The following is a 22,001-nucleotide window of genomic DNA, read 5'->3' on the forward strand; positions in this document are numbered from 1 at the left end:
TCATTCAGGACAATTACTGATAAAGACGGACAATGCCACAGTTATGTGGTACATAAACAAGCAGGGGGGTACACATTCATACCCCCTCTGCAGACTAGCCATGGCCTTGTGGAACACTGCCTTGAGCTACCAAGTATAACTACAAGCTCAATTCCTGCCAGGAAAGCAGAATGTTCTGGAAGATGAACTAAGCAGAAATCTCATGGACCCACACGAATGGAAACTGGAACCATGGATTTTCAACATGTTGACATGCAAATGGGGGAGCCCAGACATAGATCTTTTTGCCTCACCCCAGAACTACCAGTTGGACAAATTGTGCACAAGAACTCATCACAAAAAAGCCTGGAAAAGTGGATGCTCTGACCTTCAGCTGGAAAAGCCTATCAGTCTATGCCCCCCCCCCCCTCTGCCTCTGCTCTCCAAAGTTTTACTAAAAGTCTAACAGGACAAACCAAAAATGATTTTGATTGCTCCAGACTGGCCTCGCCAACACTGGTACCCACTCCTGCGCAGTGTGTCACAATTTTCTCCATGGCACCTGCCTCTGACACCTTCCTTACTGTCTCAGCAAATTCTGCACCCTCAGCTCCAAACATTAAATCTTGCAGCTTGGCTAATCACTTAAATTCACCCTTAGCATCCGTCAGCAAACCTGTGATGGATGTCATTTTGGAGGCGAGAAGACCTAGTACTAGAAAATCTTATGCTGACAAATGTAAAAGATTCTCTGCCTGGAATCAGTCTCAAGGGATGAGCACAGCAGTGCCCAGTTTACCTCAGATTTTGCAATACTTAACTGAGATGCTTCATAAGGGCCTGTCTTTTTCTTCCATAAAAATCCATACCTCAGCCATTTCAGCTCATTACAACACAGACCCCCATCTTCTCTCATCCTCTTCTAAAGCAGTATCTCAGAGGGGCCAAATACTTGAGACCACCCAAGAGAGTTCCAACCCCTGCCTGGGACCTTAACTTTGTATTGGAGAAACTCACTCTGCCTCCTTTCGAGCCAGCTGCAACTGCAGACTTAAAATTTCTTTCCTGGAAAATAGCTTTCCTTTTAGCAATCACTTCAGCTAGAAGGATATCTGAATTACAGACCCTTATGGCAGTGGAGCCTTTCATCCATCCTTCATGCCCAAGGTGGTATACAGTGTGGCTCTTAATCAGTCCATTCATTTGCCAACTTGCTTTCCCAATCCACAGAACAAGGGAGAGCGGATTCTGCATTCATTGGATGTACACAAACAACTTAGATTCTACTTGAACAGGACTAAATCTCTAAGAAAATCTGAAAACTGCTGGTAGCATTTGCTGCAGGGGCAGAGGGGAAGGCTATTTCAAAGCAAACCATTTCTAAATGGATAAGCCATTGTATTCATTTATGTTATAAGCACCATGGAAAACCTATTCCCCCCCCCAGGGGATCAGATCTCCTTCTACCAGGGCTGCATCTACTTCAGCAGCCTTTCTCAGAGGTGTTCCTACCAGGGATATTCTAGAAGCTGCTACCTGGAGTTCAGTTCATACTTTCACCAAGCATTATCACTTGCCAATTTTCTCTAAATCCAGAGCTGGCTTTGCCACTGCTGTTTTGCAGAGCCTTATAGCTGGTCCTAATGCTGTATAAATCCATCCTCCCAACCTTAGCTTTGGGAATCTACCCAAATGTAATGACTGCAGCAGTGAAACACGAACATAGTATAGTTGTGTACACTTACCATAAATGTAGATGTTCGAGTGTATTCACTGTTGCAGTCCTGGTTACCCTCCCTCCAGCCCCCTGTTTTTCTTTTACTCTACCTCTTCTTTCTTTTATTATGCTTAAAAGCTTTTTTTGGTGTATTTACTTTTGTTTGGAGGCATATTTTTGTCTTTCTTATTTTTATATATATATATATATATATATATATATATATATATATATATATATGTGTGTGTGTGTGTGTGTGTGTATTTTGCTTCCCATTTGGGGGGCACCTGACATCTGGGGAAGAAAAACTGATGTAATGGCATCGGATGCATGTTTTATACCCCTGATGTCATGGAAGAAGGGACAGTAACCGATGCAGGACCCAAGACTTTGTTAATCAGGCTGACTCAGGGCAACCTGCCAGCAGATTACCCAAATGTAATGACTGCAACAGTGAATACACTCGAATATCTACATTTATGTTAAGTGTACACAACTGTACTGTACTCCACTTGTCACTGGTTTGAAGTCAGAAGTCAGATTTGGAGTCTGCAACTTTTACAGTGTGGGTTCTGTCAGTGAGCCAGTTGGCAACCCATCTTGTGACACATGGATTTTTATACCCAGTTTAGTGAGTTTATCTATAATTCCAGAATGGGGGATGGTATCAGAAGCCTTGGCGAGGTCAGGATAGGCCATGTGAACTAACTTACCCTCGTCTATGGCTTTGGTAACTGTTTCGAAGAAATCAGTCAGGTTCAGGAGGCATGATCTGCCTTTCACAAACCCAAACTGGATGGGGTCCAGAGTTTGGAGGTTACCTGTGTCTTTGTTTACGAGTTCCATGATGATGCGTTCCATGGCCTTGCAGACCAGGCTCGTCAGGCTAATAGGGCAATATTCCCGGGTTCCATGGTGGCTCCCCCTTTGTGGAGTGCTATAACTGTTGCTGTGCACCATTCAGTGGGTACAAAGCCTGACATGAGGCTATGATTGAACATGGTGCTTAGGTGGGGGGCCAGTTTGTTCTGAAGTTCATGTAGAACGCAACCTGGGATGTTGTCCGGTCCCATGGAAGCTGTGTTCTTGGCTTTGGAAAGTGCAGTTCTTACCTGCGCAGTTGTGATTGCATGGGCTCTGCATTCTTCCAGTATAGATATGGGCCCTGTAGGGGTGAAAGGGGGGTAAAGTTAGCACTGAACCTATAAGCCAGGATGATGGCAATATCAGTTGGTTCTGTAATTTTCGTGCCATTTTGCTGCAACTCAGAGCAGACCTGGGTGTTGCCATTGAGATTTTTGACATAGCTGTAGAATGCTTTGTGGTTGTCCTTAGAATCAGAGGCAATCTTGTTTTCATAGCTAGCTTTGGAGGATTTTATGAGGGATCTCAGTTTCTTACTGAGGCTGACCAGTGAGCTCCTCCACTCATGGGATTTTACTTTGTTCTGTAACGGTTTCTTCCTTCTGTTGTAGAGTTTGTTTATAGTGGAGGACAACCAGATTGGCTTCCTTTTTGGAGGATAGCATCTTGGTTCTGTTAGGGATAGCACGATCCATGCACTCGTGCAAGTGCTTATAGAGTGCATTTGTGTAGGATTCTGCAGTCATAACTGCAGTGCCCATCTGCATGGATGTTGTGAAGTTTGCCACTTCTGTCTTAAGCATGTGGATGTCTGTGTTGATATCTATGTTGATTAGCTTATGGTTGGATCTGACCAATGAGGATTTGACTTCAGGTGTGGAACACCAGTCACTCATGTTGGTAATGACTAGGTCTAGGATATTGTTGCCCCTGGTGGGGGTGTGGATAAGTTGATCCAGGGCATTGGAGTTTATGAATTCTAGAAAGTGTTGAGCGAAGGAGTTGGTACATAAGTAGTTTTCCCAGTTAATGGTGGGGTTAGTTGAAATTGCCCATTATTAGGGTGTTTGGTTGGATCCTAATCTTTTCCAGTATATCAAGAAAAGCGGAGTTGGAGTCCTGGGGCATGGTGGGGATCTGTAGCAAGCTACAATTTGGATTGCACTTTTGCCCAGAGTTAGTTGCACTTGGATCATTTTGGATGCGTTATGTTGGGTAACTAGCCTGGAGGTGTGGGTATCCTTAATAAATATGGACATGCCTCCACCTTTGGTGTTCCTGTCCAGGTTAGATGGCCGAAAGGTATGGTATGAGGTATAGACTGGTGATGCAGGGGTGCTCTCCGGAGCCTTGAACCAGGTTTCAGTCACAGCACAGATATCGATGTTCTCCATTTTAAGGAGTGCCTCGAGTGAGTGCATTTTGAGGTTTGGATAGCATTGAGTAACACTACCCCCAGTTTTTTTTTGCCTGTACCTGCTATGGTGGTGGGTTTGTCATTTGGACCTTGCCTAAAAAAGGCACTGTAGGGGCGGCAAGAGCCTTAGTCAGTATCCAGAATCCCAGGGGTGACAGGTGCAGCCATCTCTGGCAAAGCATCCGTGGCCTGTCAACCATGTCATCCCAGGCAGATACTTGATCCCCCTTAGAATGACACCAGAAGCTTAGCCAGTTGTTGAAGTCAGTCATTCTGTCCTTGTACTGTGGTATCATTCTGGGCGAAGGTAGGTTGCTACTCGAGGCTAGGGTCATACTTGCCTGGATTACAAGATCGGAGAGGTCTTCCATGTCTCTTTTCATTCAGTCCAGGGAGGTACATCTCAGGTCGTTCACACCAACATGGACAATGACAGAGTCATATTTGTACTTAGTGTAGAGTGACCTGAGTGCGTGGGTTATGTGGTGGATCCTGGCACCCGACAGGTAGCGGACAGTAACCTTCTCCTTGTCTAGTCTGGTGAGTGGAACATCAGTGTGCCTGACTATGAGTCACCTATGACTAATGTGTGGGGTACATTGTTTTGCCTTATGGGCTGTGGTTAAATGGCACACTGAGCCTGTGGGTTATGTGTCTTTTGGGTTGTGTTGAGGGGTGGAGGTTTCTTGCTTTTCTGCTTTGGAGGTCTCTGTTGCTTGGGCAGATTATTATTGAAATCCTCCAGGAATGTTTTTGTGTATCTATGTGTGGGTTTTGGTGGTGTAGGTTTAGTCGGTCTTTGTGATGAATGTGATGTGGTGCAAGTGTTTACCTTCTCCTCTTGACTGACAAGTTCAGTCTTGGGTTGAGAGAGCTTTGCTTCCAGTTTGGCTAGATACATGGATCTCTCACAGGTTGTAGTGTTAGGTGGTAGGAGGAGAGGGTTGTCAATGTACATAAGGCAATTGCTACATTGCCCCAAGATGCCCGGATTCATCAGGTAGACAGGAGAGAACACCGGGAGCTGTCCCTTGGACATGCCTGGGTAATCACTGTTTTCCTCTAGACAAGTGAGGAAAGTAAGTACTGGAGATGTTTTTCTCTAAGTAACTGAGGAAGATAAGTACAAAAAACGGTTAACCACTAGGAAATGAGGAAGGTTGAGTGCTGTAGTAATTTGAAGTTTATTTAGTGCTTACAACAGTTTTGAACCAGTGCAGGGCATGAAAAAGCAGATTCAAGTGCTAAAATTAAGAATCTGGCTAGTTCTAAGGGAAAAACTGAAGAGCAGACTTTATAGAGCTGGGAGTAGTATAACCCTAGCTTAAGTGGTGCTGGGTGATGCGCAAACTCGCGCAGATGCAGGTTTTTAACTCTGAAGGTTGAAAGGGATAGAAATTAGCCCAAAACGCCGAATAAGGTTAATTTCAGAGCTGGAAACCACTCCTGTTGCAACAGATAGGCTAATCTAATGCTATTTTTGTTTATTTAAAGAAATTAAGCAGCAAAAAGCAATTTAAACAATAGAAATGCACAGAAAACGCTGTCACACCTGAGTGTCACACCTACAGTACTGAATGCAGTTTAAATTTTAACATTTAAGCAGATAAATCAAGAGCACACACAATAAAATGATTTAACAGTAAAATGCAGTAGAAGTACAACAGAACCACAGTAAAAATGGCTTTTTAAAGTGCGATAAGCTAACACAGTTAAGAGAAAGCTAAAAAGGTACTTAGATCAGCAAAAAAGTCTCTCCTTCTCGTTTCTGGTTCTGTAATATTCTGCAGGACGCCCAAACAGGATCCGCCGAGCTAATCGACAACAGAGATGGAACTTTATCATAAGAACATATATTTTTTTTCTTTACAGTGATAATAGTCAGTATCTTTGACAATATTCATTGTCTTTTCCATAAATACTGTAGTATACTATAATGCACAAACCCCTCAAATTATACTTTTTGTAAACTTTCAGAAACACATTTTCATGTATTAAACTATTTAACCTAGGCAATTAGACATACATTGTTAGAACATGTTTGTTAACCAAATACAAGTTTTCACATGACAACAAGAAATTCCTCTAAGTGCATGGTTATTGAGATATTTACAAAACTACGAAAAATTATGCTTAACTGTATAATTAGCAAAACAAATACTGTATATCTGTCAAGATCTGTAACTTACAGTCCAAATATCTTCACCAACATCTAAGGTTTCACTGAATGTCATTCAACAGTTTGTAAGTCACTCGTTTTTTGAAGTATTAAGTACATATGGAAATATTGGTTATTTTCATAATTACTAGCAAACAACTAGCAATATTTGTGGTATAGTGTGATATAAACTATCATTGACTGTGAATTGTCCTGTCTCCCACACTGGTGTTTCACACCATGCACCTCAATAGCATTTAGGTCTCAGTTATGAAAATATGAATAAGTGTCAAACAAAGATAAATTTCTCCCCTGCAGGACATCTTAGACTCAGTCATAGTATAATTTTGTTAGTAACTCCTTGCCCTTTCTATACTGCCTCTTAGCTAGTAAGTCATTTTGTTAAAGAAGCCAGACCCAGAAAAGCCCTGCATGCCATACAAAGGTATAGATGTAGACTGGAATTGTACGAGAAAGGTGTTCCCCTACTTGAATGACTAGCTCCACACAACCTCCACTAAGATGTACAAATTCAGTGGAGGGTCTTCTTGATTCATCTAGCCCTGTACTTTGGAATTACAATCAATCTTGCCAAAATCCAGCTGAGACCAGCACAGAAGGTGGAGTTCATAGGATGCTACCCAGCCTCAACTACTCTAATTGCCAAACTTCCTCAAGCCATAATTCTGTCTCTGTCATATAACTTCAGAGGTCCTTTCTCATTTAAACCCTGTAGCAAGACCGGAGAGTCCTGCAGTGGACACTTTCCGTGCAATGGTCGATGGTTCATTAGCCCTTTCATTTTGAGTAAGTCTCACTCCAGTATGCTAAAACCATATCTGTTGGTGGTTGATCCCCCTGATAGTAACATAGGGTCGACCATTTACCGTACCACCTCCGATAGTCACTGTGACCATGGACGCTTCCCTCCTGGGGGGGCATTACAAAGGAAGATGGTTCAAGGCACTTGATCGATGGCAGAGACCAGTCTTCACTACAGTGTCTTGGAGATGAGAGCAGTCCCAGCATTACAGACATTTCAGGACTCCCTTCCCAAGGGTGTGTTGTCCACCCAGCGGGACAAAATGGCAGTAATCTGGTATAGCAACAAGCAAAGAGGAGTCTGTTCATACCCATGGGAAGCCATGGCAGTGTGCTTTCTAGTTGCAACTCACATCCCAAGGACTTCCATTGTTGAAGCAGACAAACTGAGAAAGTCCACACTTCTGCTTCATGATTCATTCCCTCAATCAATTAGTGGTGACAATATTTTCAGTCATTGAGGCCTACATTGCTGCGATCTTTTCACCTCCCATCTAAACCACAAATGCATCAGCTACTTTGCCATGATTTCCCGCATGGACAGTCACCATGGAATTCTGGAATTCTCAAATTCACCATTGGCCATCTGGGCTCCTATACGCCTTTCCACCTTTTCCCCCAATAACCAGTTTTCCTCAGAAATCCACGAGGTGCAAGGCAACAGTAATTCTCATTACACTCTTTTGGCCCCAGCAGGTTTGGTTCCTCTTTCTCTGCCCTCATCTGAAATACCCTCCATGAATGCTGGATTCACAGCCAGACTTTCTGCTTCACCCATCTGGTCAGTGTCTCAGAGACAAAAAAAAAAAACTGAAGTTGACCGCATGTATTCTCCAGTTCTAATGGTGGCCATTGACACCAGGCTGTCTTCTCCAGTCATTTATATTTTGTTGCTGTCTCAAAAACCGAACACTAGGAAGCCTTATTTTAGCAAATTGAAAAGATATCCCATACGGGCTTCTTCAAAAGGTCTGTACCCTTTTTTAACTCCACCTCCATCCATCTTAGATTTTTAGTGGGTTTGTTTCAGATATCTGCTAATTTTTCAACCGTCATAGTGCTGTTAGCAGCTATTTCCAATTTTCAATTTTCACTTGAGTCAGAAACTTCCATTGCCATCTTGAAGATTTCCAAGGGTTTTATGACAGGAAATTTTCTCCTTAGATTGCAATCTTCCTCAATGGGATATTACTATCATGCTGCAGGCATTAACTAAGCCCCTTTTTGAACCATCCTCAGTGGAATTGAAATTTCTTGCTTGGAAAACAATCTTTCTAGTAGCAATTGCCTCATTTAGCAGGATGTCTGAACTGCAAGTGTCTTGCAGACCTCCTTACCTTATTTTCCTTAAGGATAGGGTATCCTTGTCTACTAACCCTGTTTCTGCCTAAATTAGCCTCTGAAACTAATCTTAACCAGACAACCTACCAATTTTCTTTCCAAAATTTTCCAACAAAGAGGAATATATTTTACATTGGGTGGATGTTCATCATCAATTTAGATTTTACCTTCATCGCACAAAAGATATTTGAAAGTCAGACCAGATTTTTCTTTCCTTTTCAAAGGCCAAATTGGGCCTAGGAGTTTCTAAAGCGACTTTCTCCAGGTGGAGTTCCAACTAAATCTCCTTTGCTAACAAAGAAATGGGATTAGCCTTACCAGGCAAACCCAAGGCTCACTTAACTAGAGCAGTGGCTGCCTGCACTGCTTACTTCACTGGAGTACCCATAAATGAGATGTGTGCTGTGGCTACTTGGTCTACAGTGCATACTTTTGTTTCACATTACAAAATGGATATACAATCTGGATCTTGTACATACTTTCTCTTCTCCATACTTTGGAATATACTTCCATGAGACTTGCTGGGAATTGAGTAGCTTGGGACTTTGTCCCATTCATTGAGTCAGACAGAAAAGATAACATTAGATGCAAAAGTTTTTGTCCGATCTGGACTTCTTCAAAATGAATGATAAATTTCATAAGACGCTTCCATTAAATAGTAGTGCAGGCAATCAAAAATCTAATCTCATTGGATAAACCATGATAGCAGCATAAAATTGAACAGTAAAATATATGATTAGTACTTTAAATTTGCCAGAATGCCACAGTATAAAAAAAAAATAAAAAAATAATTCAATTCAATTAAAACCTATTATGTAAAAATCTAAAGGTTGCACAATGCATTCTAAGGACACTGTATACTAAGCTACACAAGGGGAAAAAAACATCACACTTAACAGTGCAGCATATTGTAAACAAACTACATAAAGTGAAACTTGAGGTGCAGTACAGACCATATAGATGTTCATTTAAACAGTGACTGTTACTAGAGTCCAACTTTAATTGCCACCTCAGCTGCTTCCATTCAATAATAAATAAATAAAATAAAAATAATATTTTCAACATTTCAAGTTTTTTTGTTTTGGACAGCATAGATGATACTACTCAGGGGGGCCTATGGAAAGATGTGTTTGAATGGAAGGAGCTGAAGGTGGCAAGTAAAGTTGGACTCTACTAACGGTCACAGTTTAAATGCTATAACGTCTATAGGGTCTGTATTGAGCCTCAAGTCCATTAATTTTATGTAGTTTGTTTACAGCATGTTGCACTGTTAGCGTAATATTTTTTTTCCCTTGTGTAACTTAACATACTATGTCCTTTGAATATATCGTGCAAGCTTTAGCTGTTTATATAATAGATTTTATTCACATTGAATTATTTTTTTCTTTTTTTATATGTGGCATTTTGGCACATTTAAAGTATTAATCATGTATTTTATATTGAACTTGTTCTTCACATCATTTATACATTTTTTACCTGTTGCTTTAAGAGTTTAACACTGATTTCAACTTTGAAATTTAACTGTTCAATTTATGATCCTATCTTGGTTTATCGAATAGGATTTGATTTTTGATTGCTTGCACTAGTATTTAATAGGAGTGTCTTATGGATTTTGTCATTTATTCTGAGTATGTCCAGAGCAGACAAAAGTGCTTAATAAATTTTATGTGGTTCTATTAAAGTATACTGTTTAACAGCTCAGTACTTTTGCATCGTTTTTGCCTATGTTCTTCATGTTTCACTGTTGCAGTCATCACATTTTCATTATCCCTGCCAGGGTAGCCCTCGGCCTGCCCGAATACCAGAGACTTAGTATTTCTGCATCGGTTGCTGTCACTTGAGGACTGACGTCAGGTCATCAGTATTATAAAGTAATGCAGCCGACGCCATTACATCAGTCTTTCTTGCTGTGGATCCCAAAGCAGAAGCAGTTCGCATGAGTGCCGGTCGGCCGCTACCTGAGTTTTCGTCTACGAATTGAAGTTGAAGTCTTCTAAAGCTAAGTACCCCCCTGTTGGGGATCCTTTTTCCATGCACTAACCGATGTAAGAAAAAGTTTATAATCGTCTCGCCTGTGGAAAGCAAATATCACACCGAGACTAGCACTCTTACTGCGTCACTTAGGCCCAAACCATGACATGTCCCGTTGTAGCTTCTGTGCTTTGTTCAATGCCAGAACTATCCATCGTCGGGCCCTTATTGTAGCCAAATATTTTCGTTTACAGTCCTCAAATTCCAATATGGCTTCGGTAAGCCATCCAACAGCAGATCTTCCGAAAAAACGTAAAGATAAAGACAGAGACAGACAGTACAGGTCCAAACCTACCAATGATGCTTCCCTTAAGCTAGTCATCAGTCCTCTGGTACTTAGTGAGGTGCTTTTGCAGCCTCTGATGCCTGCTTCAGTTGATTCGCAGGCCGCTACGAGACCCTTTCGGAGTCCAGTATGTCGCAAAACTCTTCTTCGACTAAGGATCCTGCGGTCGTCTCTACCTTGGATGGGTTCGCAGCTGCTGAGCAGGCACCAGCTTCTGAGGAAGTCCTTCGCACTACCAAATCTCAACACAAACTGTCTTCTTTCGCCACTACCATCTTTCAAAAACGGCCAAGTTTCTTAGGCCCAGGGTTTGAACCACACCCAAGAAACTGACGACCCACTCTCAGACGCCTGCTTCCTTGCCTCAGTCTCAAATGCTTAAAATGGCAGAAGACTTTATCATGCTGATCAGGGGAAGCCAAGCTACCCCCTCAAAAAGGAAGAGAGATCTGTCCCCTGTAGTTTTGTCTGAACAATAGTCAGGTGAATCTGATGCATCTGACTATGAAGACATGCAACCCCTTCCCACTTATGAGGATTCTGATGCAGAGGACTCCTTTCCTTCAGCCTCACCCCCAGAGGATTTTTCTTTTGGGGAAACTCTGCAAATGTTAAGGAAGCATTTCCAATGGGAGAGTCAGGACTACCCTCAGGCTAAAAAGACTCAGGGAATTCCTAGATCTTCTGCAACACAGACCCTTGGCCATCCCCCAGTCCTGGATGTTGTGAATGATGATTTACTTGAATCCAGCTTGAATCCTGATGCCCTACCTCCTGCTCCCAGAAAACCAGATGGGTACTATAGAGTCCCTGACTCATACAAATATCTTTTTAAAAATCCAACAGCTGACCCTGAGGTCATTTCTCAAGGGCCAAAAGAGATTAAAGCAACCTCTGCTAAGTATCTCACCCCCTCAGACAGAGATGCCCGAGCATTGGACAGATGAGGTAAAAAAGTATGCACCTCAGCTATTCTTGCTATCAGGACACTAAATTGTCAGTTCCATATGCTGAAATTTCAGCTACATACCTTGGAACTCCTTAAACAAAAATGTCTTCCTTTCCTGCTTGGGCAGAATCTAAAGATTTACAAGACTTAATGCATTCCGCAAGTCAAGTAACTAAACACACTTTGCACTGTGATTTTCGACGCCCTAAAAGCTTCTTGCAGGGCAGCAGTCACTGGATCTGTCATTAGAAGACATGCATGGCTTAAGGAACAAACCCTGCCAGACCGTGTCAAATCTAAATTGTTGGATACCCCCTTGCACAAAGATAACTTATTTGGCATTAAGGCAGAAGAGGTCTTAAAAAATGTATGGAAGAAAAAGCAAAATCTATGCAAACAGTTAAGGATTTCTTACAGGTCCAGCCCCCTAGGTTCAGCAGGCGTTGTCCCTCCAAGCACTGGTCCTTCCTGCTTCTAGTAAACCAGCCCAGCCTAGGCCCCATCTAAACAGACCAACCCCCCCACCCCACCCCCAGACAGCAGCCCCAGTGAATGCAGAGATCTAAGCAGTGGACTACCTCCACCTCAAAACCAGGGAGTTCTAAGCCACCCCCTTATGGTAAGAACTCACAATGGCTTACCTCCTCCACCCCCCCCCCTCTGCCCACCTTCACTTAACCTAGGAGGAAAACTCTCCTTTCACTCAAGCACCTGCGTCACCATTACCAAGGACCAAGGGGTTCTGAACATTGTGTCTCAGGGATACATTTTTTCTTTCCAACCCCAGAAAAGTTCCCAGATCTACCAGCAAATCAGTGGGCAGAGGCTCAAAAGCAAATCTTTTCCCTGCTCTCTATGAGGGCAGTAGAGCATGTTTCTGCAGAACAGATGGGCCAAAACTTCTACTCCAGACATTTTCTGGTGCCCAGAAAAGAGGGCACTTGTCGCACCATCCTCGATCTGTCCATTCTAAACACCTTCCTGGTGATTCCAAAATTCAAACTGCTCACCCTCCAGCAACTAATACCCATGCTTGCTCTCCAAGGACACTTGGCTAGGCACCCTAGATCTAAAAGAGGCCTACCGCTACATTCCTATCAGGGAATCATGCAGGAAATAGCTCCGCTTCAGGGCAGGATCTCAACACTTTCAGTTGTCTGCGCTTCCCTTTGGCTTATCTACTGCTCCCAGAGTTTTCACAAAATGTCTGGCTCCGCTTCAGGGCAGGATCTCAACACTTTCAATTGTCTGCGCTTCCCTTTGGCTTATCTACTGCTCCCAGAGTTTTCACAAACTGTCTGGCTCCGACCATTACCTTTTGTAGACAAAGAAATATTCATATTTACCCGTACTGCTCAATCTCCTGGCCTTTGTAAAGACCCTACTAAACTCCCTAGGGTACACAGTCAACTAAAAGAAATCCAAACAGGTGCCCACCCAAAGGATAATCTTCCTGGGGCAAGTCTGGACACTGCATCCCAAATGGCATACCTTACACAAGAGAGACAAATTTTCCCGACAGCCTACTTCTCTCAACTAGCCACCAGGCCCCAGCTATCTGCAAGGAAGATCCTGCACGCTCTGGAGTTCATGGCATCTTGCATACTACTCCATATGCCAGACTGCATATGAGGAAACATCAGTGGTACCTAAGGAGCCTTTGGTGTCAACATTCTCAATACCTGAAAACTCTTCTACCTATAATTCCTTGCCTCAGAAAGGAATTTCTGTGGTGGGCAACAGCATGCCCCACAAAGAGGGACTGCCCTTCTCCCCACCCCCACCACCCAGACCCTCACCACAGATGCATCAGACTATGCATGGGGTGCACACCTGGACGGCAGGTGCATACAGGGCCTATGAAGCTCACAGCAAATCCCTCTGCAAATCATTCAAAAAGAGATGATGGCTGTGCAGCAAGCCTTGATAGCTTTCAAACTCCATCTCTCTCCAAGAGTTCTCCTGATCAAAACAGACACCACCACTGTGATGTGGTGCATCAACAAGCCAGGAGGGACCCAATCCTACCCTCTATGCAGGCTGGCCATGGCCCTTTGGCTCACAGCCTCTTCCATGCAACTACACCTGTTAGCACAATTTCTGCCAGGCTCTCTCAACTCTCTGGCAGACCAATTAAGCAGGAACCTTCTGGACCCACACGAGTGGCAACTCAACAGAAGTACCTTCACCCTAATAACTCAGTAATGGGGAACCCCGAAGGTCGACCTCTTTGCCTCCCACACCAATCATCAGCTCAGGAAATTCTGCACCGTGGTGCATCACTGCATGACTTTGAAAGTGGATGCCCTGTCCTTCCCCTGGGTCAGTCTATCAGTTTATGCCTTTCCTCCCCTATCTCTCACCCTCAGGGTACTGCTCAGAATAATGGAGGAAAAAACAAGGACCATTCTTATAGTTCCAGACTGGCCCCGACAACACTGGTACCCCTTGCTGCGCAGCCTGTTCCCGCTGCCTCCATGGCATCTTCCTCAGATTCCAAACCTCCTGACCCAGAGGGAAGGGAATCCATGCATCCCCATTTGCAGACACTCATTTGGCTTATTCCCCAACCCCAAACCAATCTGCCATCCTAAGTAAACAGGTTCTGGATGTTATCCTTGAGGCCAGATGCCTTAGCACCAGAAAGTCTTATGCAGATAAATGGAAAAGGTTCTGCACCTGGATCCAGATTAAGTGACCCAATACAGCGCAACCCTACATCCCTCTCACCTTGGATTACTTAGCTGACCTACTATACAGTGGTCTCTCTTTCTCCTTTATAAAAATTCATGGCTCTACTATTTATGCTCATTTTCCCACTGAGCAGCCCCTTTTCTCACACCCTTTGATCAAACAGTTCCTCAGGGGGCTAGCAACTTGAGGCCCCCCCATAAGGGCACCAACACCAGCTTGGGACCTTAACTTTGTCTTGGAAAAGCTCACCTGGATCTGTATTAGAACATCAAAGTTTCAAACTTCGAATGTTCTAATATCGACCCCTATTCAGCGAAAGCTGAAAACATCAAACATGCAGAACAGCATATTTTTTCCTAGGGAAAAAATTTGCTGTTCCAAAACACATACACACAACACAAGCACACCAAACAAACAGCAATCCACACACATACACCTAAAATCTTACACCTAACTCTACACTAAACTATACATACACCACTAACTATCCACTTACCTTAAGCCAAACCCTAACCCTAAGGACCGTCACTATCACACACTCACCTCACCCGCCCTAACCCTCACGTCCACACAGCCGCACACATACATAACCCACACCCTAACCCTAACTCACCTAACCCACCCTAACTCTCACGTCCACACAATCACACACATACCTAACCCACACCCTAACCCTAACTAACCTAACCCATGCTCAATAGCACACTTACCTAAACCCAACCTGTAACTTTCCACCACAGCGCTGAAAATACAGAAGCAACAGAAAAGGACAACTGAATTCTTTCCCTAGGAAAAAATTTGCTTTTTGTAGCTTCGATATTTTCAGCTTTCGCTGAATACGGGTCGATATTAGAACATTAGAAGTTTTGAAACTTCGATGTTCTAATATAGACCCAGCTCACCCTGCCCCCTTTTGAACCAGCTTCTTCTGCAGAGCTAAAATTTCTCAACTGGAAGACCACATTCCTTCTGGCCATCACTTCAGCTGCAAGAGTCTCTGAGCTGCAAGCACTCATGGCTGTAGAACCCTTCATCATCTTCCATGCAGACAGGGTATCCCTCAGAACTAACCCATCCTTCTTGCCCAAGATGGTGTCCAGTGTGGCTCTCAACCAATCTATTCATTTGCCCACCTTCTTTCCTAATCCCCAGAACAAGGAGGAAATGATTCTTCACTCTCTAGATGTGCGCAGACCGCTCAGATTCCATCTGGACAGGACTAAATCCTTCAGAAAGTCTGATCAATTGCTGGTTAGCTTTGCTACAGGGGCAGAAGGCAAAGCTGTGTCCAAGCAAACAAGCAAACAATTTCCAAATGAATAGTGCACTGCATCCATTTCTGCTACAAACAGCATGGAAATCTCCTCCTCCTCTGCAGCTTTCCTCAGAGGAGTCCCCACCAGGGACGTCCTGGAGGCTGCCACCTGGACAACTGTTCACACTTTTACCAATCATTACCACCTGCCTCTCTTCTCCAAATCCAGGGCAGGGTTTGCCTCTGCAATCTTGCAGGGCATCCTAGCCAGCCCCTAGATTCCTTGACTGCTGCACCAATTTCCTCAGCTTTAGGAATCGACCCAAATGTGATGGCTGCAACATTGAAACATTAAGAACATAGTACAGTTGTGTACACTTACCATAAATGTAGATGTTCGAGTGTATTCACTGTTGCAGTCCTATTTCCCTTCCTCCATCCCCATTTATTCTCTTTCTCCTTTTATTACCATTCTTCCTTGTTGTTCTCCTTTTCTTACAAGGGACATATTGGTATTTATTTTCCACTGGTGGGCTTCTTCCACTAGAACCTGGCCTCCTACTTTGGGGGCTCCTGACAGGTTAGGGCAAGAAAAACTGATGTAATGGTGTCGGCTGCTTTACTTTATACTACTGACAACCTGACGTCAGTCCTGAAGCAACAGCAACCACCGCAGAAATTCTAAGTCTCTGGTATTTGGGCCGGCCAAGGGCTACCCTGGCAGGGATAGCCTAAATGTAATGACTGCAACAGTGAATACACCCGAACATCTACATTTATGGTAAGTGTACAAAATTGAACTTTCTTTGGTTCTTGGGTGGATTTCTTCAATCTTTGTAGATACAGAAGTTTTGTACTTACCTTAACACTAGATCCATGTTGTCTTATTCCATCTGACTGAACACTCCCTCCCTTCGTACTCCATCTGGAATTATTTTCTGGCTCTTGTCTAATTGATTGGACCTGACCAAAGGGCCTTGACTTTTTAATGGCCTGAAGCTGCTGTTCATGTTTGATACCTTTTTATATAGGTTGATAGGTCTGGGGTATATCCATCAGGTGAAGTACTTGGTACAAGCAAGCAAATTCTATCTGAGGTAATCTTGGGACCAGAGAAGATTATGAGTAGGGAAGGAGCCAGAGCCCGGATCCAAGCTCTTGAAAAAACACTGGGGTTGAATCTTATACCTCATCCTTTGAGTCGGACAGAACAAGACAACATGGATCTATCATTACTTGTAAGCATACAACTTTCATTTAAATGGCTTGACACAATGGAGCAGCAGTCTTTTTGTTGCTGGGTGATGCACTTACAGATGGTTTCAGTATGAGTTTTAAAAGAAAAATTAATGTCAAGGTAAAATCCAAGGTATTTCTACCAACTAACGATTGATCAAGTTTTTGTTTGGGGTATAAATATAAGGGGTCTATATTATATTCTCAAATGTCGACACTGTAGAATCTGACATTGTTGACATAAGAATATCGAACGCTCAGAATCTCGAGCATCTACAAAAACAAACAAAAAAGAAAAAAGTACCCTAACGGGTTTAAGCAGGGGGACAAGCCACCCTGGACCCCCCCACACCCCCCCCTACTTAAATATATCAACTCCAAGACAGCACTACATTGCAGTAAACGGATGGAGATTTCCGTTTACACACTCGAGATTCTGAGCATTTGATATTCTCGTGTCGACAATGTCAGATTCAACATTGTCGACATTCGAGAATATAATACAGACCCAAATATAAGTTGTATACTGCTCGATATACTATGGTTAAGACCAAATATCATAGCTGCAGTCTAAGAGATATTCAGTTTGTGGGTTAACTAACCATTTATAGAGGAGAAAGTGATGTATTTGTTGTTTCTTTTGTAGGTTTGTATTGGAAGGGCCTATGCCATGCAGTGCTGTTATATGCCTAACTTAGTAATGAAGAGGTTCCATCAAAAAAAAAAGAGAAAAAACATAGGGCTGAGTATTTATCCCTGAGTAATATCTGAGGAGAATGTGCCCAGTTCCTGAATGTGGTTTAGACTGGTTATGGTGAATGTTCTTTTTATGAGTTAGTTAGATCCAAGAAAGAGTAGAGGGACTGAAGCCTTTGGTTTGTAGCTTATAAACAAGTAAGTTGTAGAAAACGCTTTGAAAGGCAGCTGTAAATAATTGTTCTCCATGGAAATTATAATAATTAAGGGAGTGTTGCATTTAGTATATTATGCTTTGATCTAAAAGTCTTTAAGGAAGTTATAATTGTTTATATGTTGAAATATTTAATTATATAGGATTTTTTTTAAGTATTCAACCTAAGGAGTAATATTATTCCACATTAATATGGAGTTTGTGTGCGGCACTTACCTGTTTTAGAGGAGATGCAGAAACCTCTTTTTAAAGAGAACGAGGTTACTTTATGTGATTAAGATTTGTCTTAAACGATGTCCTAAGTACTTTTAAGTCATTTAGGTGTTGATTTTTTTATAAGGTAGGTATATTCTGTACTTTGACTCCCTTTGAGGGCAAGGATTGCCAGAGTTTTTACAATAATGTTTGATTCTAATCTGTTTTTGCTTTGTTTGTTCATTAGAATAAGCTTGTATTACCTGAGAGTTAGGCAAGTCTGATAGTCAAGGTATGAGTGGAAAGATTTCTGCCTTTTCTATCCTTTTCCTGTTTAGTTCTTAAGAGCTTTTGTTTCTTTATTTAGCCAGGGTAAGATTTGTCTTTAATTCTGAGTCTGGAAGGATGCCGTGTGAATAACTTGGAAAAAAAAAACAGTGTACTAAAGATTTCCAGGACTGTAATATTTGAAGTAACTTGACAGAGGGATGACCAGTTTAAGACAGCTAATTCAGTATATAACTGAATTTTCATCATTTCATAAAATGATCTGCGAGATGAAAGTTGGAGGATTCATAAAGGTATTGCATATGATGATGGCTTGTGATAGGAGTGGATCACTGATTGCATTTGAAAGACAGGAGATACTTGTAAGTCACTGGGGAATATAAACGACATGGAGATCTAGCAGGGATTTTTTTTTTTTGCAGAAGAGATCCCTTCCAGGGGGAGAGGTGACAAGTTTCGAGAGGTTATATAGGGACAGTTACATGTTGATTTGGTGTTTTTGTAGGCCATGAAAGTCCGTGTTAGTCTCCACTAATAATTTTGTCTTGTTTGGATGATTGAAAAGCATTTTATCTAAGGTAAATTGGAAGAGAACGGGATTTTTTGGACCTAGGATGTGAACAGTTGCTGTGAAGAATTTGAAATATAGCTGATGAGTGCTTTGGATATTAGTTAGAAGCATTTTTAACATAGCTGGTAGTTTGGGTTGTCAGAGTGGTTGCTATATTACTATTGTTTCTTTATTAGCATTATGGCTTCTCTACCTGTTTTCTGCTGGGATAGACTTTTAGAAGATGTTGTGGTTGTCATTAAAGTTGGATGATGATGAGAGTCTAGAGTTACCTGCATTCATTATTAGAAGTCCTAAGTGTGAAATTAAGAATAGGAGAGAAATGTGTGTTTTTGATACTGTATATATTTTATGGTAAAGATTTAGTCTTGACATAAAGGGGAGTGTTGTATATAAATGACAAAAGCAGAGGTAAAGGGAATATCAGTGAAAGGAGGGCCAGAGAAAGACTGGACTGTAAGTTGAGTTTTTAAGGAGTTCTAGAAATGGTGGTTATTGTTGTTTGGGTTGATATTAATGGTCCAATAATTGGTACATGTAAAAAAAAAATTAGGTGAAGAAAGTGAAATAGGATTAATTGTAGCCTGAGTGGGAGCCCTGCCAGGAAACAAAACTGTAGTGGGAAAGTAGTCTCTGGAGCAGGAAGGCTTACCATAATATGGAAACCTTCCAAATTAATGCTACTACTTCACTGTAAGCCCTTCTAAATCCTGTTTGTGAAACTGCACCAGTCACATTTGTTCATCCATCCATCTGCAACCCGTTTACCCAGTTTTTGCACATGGGGTCATGGCTTAACTTCAACGGTGACAATTCTAGACCAAAGGTTTACACTGCTGGGTGGCTAGCCCTGCTGCAGTAGTTCTTCCCCATCAACACTTGTACGCACACTCAGTGTAATGGCCAATCCACCTACTGTATGTCTTTGGAATCTGGGAGGAAACTGGAGCACCCGTAGAAAACCCATGCAAACACAGGGAGGACATATAAACTCCTCACAGAAGGCACCCTAGCTGAGAATCGAACCGGTGTACCTCCCACTGTGAGGGAACAATGCTATCCACTGTGCCACCTGCACCAGTCACATTTTTGTATGCTTGCTTATCATTGGCCTGTAAGACAAGAAAGCCAGATTGCCAGTTTGCCTTCTATTGAAGTTACTACTAAAATGGTGAGAAACTAAAATAAGTAAAAGTATTATGGTTTCTGTGTGATATTGTTTAATTAATATCAACCTAAATAGTTGGTATTTTCTCAGTCAGATCATAGTTAAGTTTAATTTCACCTCTGTAGTTACGGGGCATTTTTTTTACTTAAACTTCTCTTCTGTCATTGTAGTCATTTGGCTAGTTGCTTTGAAATACTTTTTCTATTACGGATTAAATAAGGTTAATACATTTTTTATTTTAATCCAGCTGCTCAGGGCACAGCTTTTATTGTTTACTGTAGTGTATTAATTGATGTGTCTTATTAAAAATTGTAGTCTTTGCTGGAACTGAGCCAAGTCACTAGGACAGCGGGGTTATTGGGAATTGAAGTTCATCTGGTTGAAAATCAGTGTGTTTACTTTGCAGTAAGTTTGCAAAAAAAATGTATTTCAAAAATGCTTATATTGATAAGCTGCATTGTTACTGGAATAAGAGTGGGTGTGGGTAGATGGGTGTTAACAGCTTATCACAAAGCCGTAATTGGAACATATCTCCAGTTCTCCATTTTATTTTTCACTATAATTTTTAATTAACAAAAAAAAAAAAAAAAAAAAGCAAAGAAATAATACTCCTGAAATCTTGGGTCAGCCAGCGCAGTAGTGAAGTGCTCAGTAGACAGAAGCTTCCATTTTGTAGTCATAAGTTTATACAGTTAGCCTATCACACATTCTCCTTCCAAACATTTTGCCACCCTTCCTGCTTAATAAATGGATGCCTGACTGGAGGGTGTACTAAAACACGTAGTCACAAGCTCAGAGTACATAGCTATCCTGGTATTTGTGTTTTGTATTTATTTTATTTTTTTTTAACTCTGTTGTCTTGGTACAACCTTTTTTTTTTTCCTGCTGCTCAGGAAAGTTCATATACTGTTCAGCTTTCACTTGGTCTCCGAATCATGGCAAGTAGTTTGGGTAAAGGAGATCAAAGGAGATATAACCATGCTAACTATATAACCAGAATTGCAATCTTGTTTGTGTGGTGCAAACAAGTCTGTATGAACCTAATCATCATAGTGAAATACTTTGTTTCCCCATTTCTAAGTTTTGGCTTAATTCATAATGTGAGTCCCACTAAACCCAACCGAGAATAGACAGACAGCAGATAAAATAACTTTAATACATCCTTACTAGCACCTTAGCAAATTGTCTTCTGGGGAATCAGACTGAATTAAAATTACAGAATGGTTTACGAAGCTAATCATAACATGTTTAACATTTACAGCAAACTCATCCTCTCTCTCTCTATTTTTCTTGTTTAGTAAAAATTCTGTCAAATTATCTATTGCTAGTCTGTTTCATTATTTAATCCTGCGGTGCCAAAGTTGTCAACTGTTAAAACATTTTTGCTTCCAGAACACACAGAGTATGGCTAATATCACCATCCATAGGTAACAAAGGAGTAGCATGAACAGTGTAAACATTTATATTTGTCATCATGGTAATCATGCACAAGATGCAACAGAACTATCTAAATATTGTTGATTGTTCTCTGTTCATAATATGTTGAGATAGCCAAGCCCTGTACCAGTGATTCAGTTGCTCCTAAACCTCAGCTGTGATGGTTGCATGTACTGGAGCCAGTGCAGTGTCTGGTTGGTCAGCAGCTGTCATCAGGTCAAGGACATGAGGGTGGCATCTTTGTCTAGCTTGGAATGCATCTTTTACTCCAAAATGAAAACGGTCCGAGAAGCTGTATTGCATCATGAGGTACAGAAAATCAGATTGTCCTGGTTGCATTGTGGACCTGTGGAAACTGGAGAGACATGTTGCATTATTTTTCCATTGGAGTGGCAACATTAAACTTTATTGTTTAAATTTCTTCACTTTTCATTCTTATCCTTTGGCATTCTTCTGAAACATTTTCATTTTCCTTCTATTAACAAGTTTTAATCCCTCTTCAAAACCTTTTTTTTTTTGTAGACCAACTTCAATACTGTCCTGACAAGAGAAAAACTAAAGAAGGAAATCCTCATTAATGATCTTAAAGACAAATTAGAAATGGTAACGCAGCAACAAGAAAAGGACAAAGGTTTGTACTGTATGTGTTGTAGCTTACTTTGTTTTGAATTAAGTTGATTAGA

General features: G+C 41.7%; 1 protein-coding gene across 1 annotated transcript in view; it reads left to right on the plus strand.

The window, feature by feature from the left end:
- RB1CC1 (RB1 inducible coiled-coil 1) overlaps positions 1 to 22,001 on the plus strand; it is a gene marked incomplete in the record, with an annotated part of 2,392,675 nt that overhangs the window by 1,983,505 nt on the left and 387,169 nt on the right. Inside the window, 1 exon segment of the mRNA XM_044061705.1 lies at positions 21,841 to 21,949. Coding sequence (XP_043917640.1) covers positions 21,841 to 21,949 — 109 coding nt within the window.

This window comes from Protopterus annectens, chromosome 2.part0, assembly GCF_019279795.1.
Source record: "Protopterus annectens isolate FY-2018-M chromosome 2.part0, PAN1.0, whole genome shotgun sequence".
NCBI classification, from domain to species: domain Eukaryota; kingdom Metazoa; phylum Chordata; order Ceratodontiformes; family Protopteridae; genus Protopterus; species Protopterus annectens.